Genomic DNA, 6,192 nt, shown 5'->3' with positions numbered 1-6,192 from the left:
TATTTTACCGATAAGTGACTGCTGGATACAATTATCGGATATAGCGAATCATACAACTGGAGAAATTATTTTAATGTGTTATCTTCTGTCAATTTCATAGTAACATCATAGTAACGCGACTCGGACGAGAATAATTGAAAAGTGAGTCAGTTCTTAATATCAACTGATAAAATATCTTATGAAATATTCACTTGTTATATGTACGAGACCTTCCAAACGTCGATGTTGCTAATGTTAATACGAATACAATTTATTTAACAATCCATCGCCACGTATCTGTAATAAAGAAATCTTTAAAATTGAAAAATTCTGACGAAATTCGAACAGGTCTTAAAGAAATTGTACGAGAACATTGTGACCTACGAATACGTAAAAAATGGAGTAATATCGCGAAGATCTAGTCGGTCTGGGAACCACCTTAGTGGTTCGGACAGGATGAAGTATAAAAGTAACGGTCACTGATGTCTACAGTGAGCTTTTGTAAATCGCTTTAGTACTATCGCAATTAACAAAAAGACTCGTCCGGCTTAAAGCTTCCCAGATAAACGGTTGTTTCTTTTACAGTAGAAAAATCAAGAGACAAAGTGGCCATGCGTTTAGCTTTCGCGAGATAAGCCGACAAATTTCACCGCAAAGAAGCTCTTAATTCGTTAAGCTGCAAGGGATAAGATTTTAAGAATTTAGCGAAATGTAACCACTCGAGGAAAAAACGATACGTAAATGTTGACACAGATAGCTCGATTTAATTCTTTTATCCGCGCTATTTTAAATCGCGTTTGGGCGTACGGGGATAATTTCAGACCTCGGTTACTATTTTCATGACAGAAATATGACAGATTAAAATAAACTGATTATTCTGCAAATATTTTTATATGATTGCTGTAGATGTTTCATACAGACGTCAGAAACCAAAGTATTACTAAAAAATAAGATAGAAGCACAGAGTACGTAGCGTTCAGTTTCAAAATTCTTTAAAATTCTATCCAATCGAAAACATGATAAACAATTATTAAAAGTTAGAAATGTTTTATCTCATAAATAAATCATTTGCTATTTCTCTGGACTTTGCTTTCTAGGTTCCTCTAAACCACTTTGTATTGTTTCTACATCAAACCGATACATTCCTCTCGTCTAATCACAAATTACGGTCTAAATAGAGCAATTAAATCTCCGAACGCGATATAGGCTACAATAGCAATAATAGTAAGAATAATAACATGACGTAAATATAGAGAGCTTCACGATCGATTTGCAGAAAATGTAAATGATATTCGCAAAGTGTAATATGATGCTGGAATGCTGGCTGGCTCCGGTGAAAATTTTCGCAGCCGGACCATGCGAGCAAACAATCGGCTTCGTCTCAGCATGCGTTACCACGAGGAATTTACATTTTCTATCGTGGAGGCGAATTTCTCCGTGGTATATATACATATATCGACTGCGATGGCTCCCAGGAGCGCGTCAGGTGCGTACTTAGGGTGCCACGATTGGGTGACAAGGTTGCGTTAATGGAAGTTTCGTGTCGCAGCTAGTTAACCGTTAACCCATCTCTTGTCCCCTCGATGAGCGACGTATTTTTAAGGCAGCGAGAAGGCCGATAAACGTACCCTTTACTCCGGCAGGGATTCCTTTCCACGCAATGGGATTCGATTCACGAGCTCTTTTCTCTTTTTTTTCTCTCACTTTTCTCCCTCGTTTATTCGTTCCGAGAGATTCGCATTGAGAATAATCGCATTGAATTCGCTATTGTAACTTGTCTCTTATTCAGGATAGTTACGCCTCTTCCGTGTGTGTCTATGTATGTGTGGGTATTTGCGCCAACATAATCTCGTATTTCTTCCCGAAGGTTCCCGATAAAACACTAATGAACATTCATTGTTCGTTTACAACGACTGACACCGATAATAGCGCGACTGTTATTTCTGCCGTGATATCACGACGTATTATTCGTAATTTATGCATCGGTGCGCCTTTGCTTTCTGGGACGTGTGTAATATTCGGTGACTAATGCTTGTTCGTGGTTCATGAAGTGCTTTTTTACACTTTCGTACGATGAAATTAAGCAAGTTTTAATTTAATTTATACTGATACAATTATTTATATTTATATAAGTTTTTAAGTCGTTAAAATTATTTATAGTGGTTAAATTAAGGGTTTCGTTAGTTTCTAACGCTTCGATATCAGATAGCATATCACTCGTCGATTCAAATTCATCTACGTACGTATAACTTGTGCTATCCCGTGAACTACCGATAAGGATCAACGAATTTGTGGCAACCTTCTAACTGACAACGAACAATACGACCTACACGGGTGATAAAGTACAGAACCCATAGATGCGATCTCGAGATCGATAAACGTACGTGACGAATCGATGCAAGATAATAATTGACAAGGCTATTGTTGCAACAGCGAAGGACTAGTAAGAAAAATGCGGGTTGCCGGCATGAAGCGCTACATTTTTCGGAAGGTCGCCGTTTAGGTCATTGGTTAGCGCCTCGGTGTGACGGAAAGTCATTTTCATTTTGTTTAAGATCTGTATATCTATTTCTATAGCAACTTCACTATTTCAGCATAGTGGATATCTAGGACTGTTTGCCAATCTATACTATTATCTATACGGTATCTTATAAAAGTCCTCTTTCATTGAAAATTCCATACTTTTTAATATTATTTAGTAGTCTAGAATTAATAAAACACTTCTCTATATAACAGTATTCGTTTTGAATACCTAAATCAAAATATGATTTACTTACCCGCAGCTGCATTACTATTTGGTTATACGCCCAATGCCATCGTTGCCTTGATGTCATCTCCGGTCGTTCTTTCAATTGTGTAGGCACTGAAGCAGCTCCAACCATCTCGAGGAGTTCCTTATCTGGTGGTGGCTCGGGTGGACTCCTCGGTGGAGTATCCATTTGAACACTTTCTTCTAAGGATGCTTGTTTTGTTATGCTTCCTGTAAATAAAGAAGCAAGAACATTAATATATAACTTTTATCATACACATATATATTCGCAAATATATTCACAAAAATATAATAAAATACAGAATAAAGAATAATTACCACGTGGACTTTCGGTATGCGACATCGGTGGCGTAGTTTTGTACGTGTCCACCAACGAGTCTTCCCGAGAGTCACGAAGCATTCCGTCATCACCTCGCTCGTACCTTCATAAATAAACATAAATAAACATTCAATATATACATATACGTATTAATATATGTCAATAATTCTATATATTTTTAAACAATTCTAAATCCATTGCATTACCTTTCAAGAGACTCGTCCCTCATCTTATAATCGTCATTCACCGCGCTGCTCAAGCTGACCTCTGGTTCCTCTATAGATTCTTGGTCCTTGAAGTATCCACGCGAATAGCTCTCAGTTCTGGAAACGGGCTGAAGAGCACTGACGTTTTGTTCATAGCTACCTCTCGTTTGGTACGAGTCTGTCCTGGTGAGAGGCGGTTTGAAGGTATCTTGCGTGATCGATGAGAAGGAGTCTTTTCTTGGAGGTTGCGCGTATGAACCTCTTCTGCTGTACGATTCATCGGGGAAGTGGTCGGAGGCGTAAGAATCTCCTCTGTTTAATTTTGGTTTCTGAGAATGCTGGCTGTGCTGGGAAGAATGTTGACTGAGTTGACTTTGATGCGATAGCTGCGAGTCTTTTCTCTGTGGTTCCTTCGGTATGATTTCTGGATATTCCTCGTCTTCGATAACTTCCTCCTGACAGGATTCAGTTCTCGTTAATCGTTTTCCATTAGCTCCTGTGTGAACCATTGCCGTCACCGTCATACTAGTTGGAACGTGGTTGGCTGTTACGTGATTAACCATCGTTGTCGCCGGCTGCGCCGTACTTTGCGGAGATTCGATCAAAGTAGGGCCAACGGAGCTAGAGTCAGCAGCTGTTGAATAGTCGCTACTGATTCCTTTCTTCTGTGGAATGCTACTAATTGAACTCACGGCAGTTTCGATAGACTCCTTTAATTCGTCGTCCTTAGACTCCAAGGAATCTGTATGTTGTTGTACGAGTGGGCTAGGTCCACGTTTCTCGAACTTCTTTCTTCTCTGTACACCAGTCGAAGATATATCCTGACTTTCCTGAGGGGGAACGTAATAGTCTGACTCGCTCGACTGATATCCGTTCGTTCTCGTCTGACCTCTAGGCGTAGTTACCGACAACTCCGGAACTTCGCTCGTTCTTCTTTCCGTGCTGGTAACTGGACTCTCTTTGTAACGTTCCTTGAAGGGTTCCTGATAAGAATCAGGATAAGACTCTTCGTATTGATTATAAGGCTCTTCATACTGATTCTGATAGTCATTTTGATACGATCTACTAACGGTTTCCTCTTTGCTATACGGCGTTTGATAGTCAACGTAGTCCTTTTGTGGTCCTGTTGTGGTATAAGTATCGCCGTAATTACTTTGTGACGTAATGGGTACCTGAGTGTACGGATCCTGCTGGTTGTAGGTATCTTCGCTGTAAGTATTTTGGCCATCCTCCTTATATATATCCTGAATGTATGTGTCTTGATCGTAGATTCGTTGACCGTACATTTCCTGATTGTACGTATCAGGATAAGCCCTTTGATAATCAGTCGACGTATTTATATTGTACTCAGAATCGTATTGCTCTTTCGGGTATTGATTGTATTTATTTGTCACGTTATTTTGGTCATATACGCTCGATGTAGAGACGCTGTAACCGTCGTATTGCTCTTTATACGTATCTTCCCAGTAAGGTTTCTTCCTGTCCTGATATTGTACGTTATTCTGATCGTAACCCTTCACCTGATAATTATCATCTATTATCCTATCTCTGCTTGTTTTCCTGTATTGATCGTTTGGTTGGCTAGTGTATTGATCATTTGGCTGACTCACGTTCGGATATATCATATCTTCATACGTATTCCGATAAACCTGGTTATTCTGTTGCGGGTAAGGCTCTTGATACTCGTCTTTATACGAGTTTTGTAAATACTGTTGATCGTACCTATCCTGTGTCTGTGGCTCTTGACACGAACTAGTATACTGGTCATCGACCTGGGGCATGTAACTGGACCCGTATTGAGTTTTGTCAGGCGCGTGCATTTGGACGTAACCTCTTTCCTCGCTATATATACTGTCAATATAGGTATCCTGAGGTAAATTATCATGGCTGCGATAAGCGTAATTGTAGTCCTGGTTGTAGTCAGGCTTGTAGTAGCTCTCCTCGGAAGGAGTTCTAGTCTTTGGCAGTTGCCTGCTCGGTGTGGCAGGTAGAGAGACAAGTTTACGATTGATAACAACATTGCTTGGCTTTGTTGGTGTCGGAGGTAGTTTCTTTCCAGTGCCTTCTGTTCGAGACGGCGGTCGTTGTTGCGGTTGAAGCGGTTTTCGACGACGAGTGCTACGACCATTAAAAACGAACACAAAGGTTCGTATTAATATACTTATTTTGGTAATATCGATATAATTGAAGAAAAGGAAGCTGACTGATACCTGTGATTGAGTTCCTCCGATTCATAACTGCGTTGTCGGGTAACTATTGGTCTATAATCGGGTCGATGAATACCGATACTAGATGCAGGCCTCTGTGGAAGCGTTTTTCTATTCCGTTTGTTCTCATAATAGGTGCTAGTTCCTAAATACCATTTCCCTCCGCTATCCCATTGTCTATCTTCGTCGTCTTGACCATACCTGGTGACACATTCAAAATTAAAATAAAAGAAAGATTTAACATATCTTCTATATTTATCTTCTATATTTAAATACTTCATCTATAAATAAAGCAAACCGATACCTTATTATTTTCCCTAATTCAGTTTCTTTTACATCGCGTTGTGCAAAAATACATCGAGATGGAAAGTCAAATAATAGTACGTAATTACTATACTCACCTTTCATCTTGATAACCGTATCCCGTGGTGCTATCGTAATACTCATTGTACCTAATGTCTGTTTGGCATTCAGGATACGTAGCGCTCATTTTCCCCACTCTTCCATCGCTGCTATATCCGTCGGTATAATATGGATGATCATCGTACAAAGTCATCTGTCTTTCCAAAGACGGTCTTCTATGAGGACCTATTTAGATGCAGAAATAAACCGAGTTAAGATCTCTTTTACTATTGTTAGAGAGACGCGTACGTCATAACATACATCGAAAGCACTAATGTATCCATTGTTGGCCGAAAACCAACAGAATAT

The 6,192-nt window shown here is 39.6% G+C and overlaps 1 protein-coding gene across 1 annotated transcript in view; it reads right to left on the bottom strand.

Annotated features, from left to right (window-relative positions):
* Positions 1–1,050: 1,050 nt before the first annotated feature.
* LOC100742153 overlaps positions 1,051–6,192 on the bottom strand; it is a 90,319-nt gene continuing 85,177 nt past the window's right edge. The window contains exons 12-17 of the mRNA XM_033321400.1: positions 5,883–6,069; positions 5,485–5,682; positions 3,275–5,392; positions 3,068–3,171; positions 2,757–2,959; positions 1,051–1,131 (exon numbers count right to left, since the gene is read on the bottom strand). Of these exons, the coding sequence (XP_033177291.1) occupies positions 1,051–1,131; positions 2,757–2,959; positions 3,068–3,171; positions 3,275–5,392; positions 5,485–5,682; positions 5,883–6,069 (2,891 nt within the window). The remainder of the gene's footprint in view (positions 1,132–2,756; positions 2,960–3,067; positions 3,172–3,274; positions 5,393–5,484; positions 5,683–5,882; positions 6,070–6,192) is intronic.

This window comes from Bombus impatiens, unplaced genomic scaffold, assembly GCF_000188095.3.
Source record: "Bombus impatiens unplaced genomic scaffold, BIMP_2.2 scf_0442, whole genome shotgun sequence".
Lineage (NCBI taxonomy): Eukaryota > Metazoa > Arthropoda > Insecta > Hymenoptera > Apidae > Bombus > Bombus impatiens.
The sequence above is the reverse complement of the archived record's forward strand: the minus strand, read 5'-3'. Positions and strand labels throughout refer to the sequence as shown.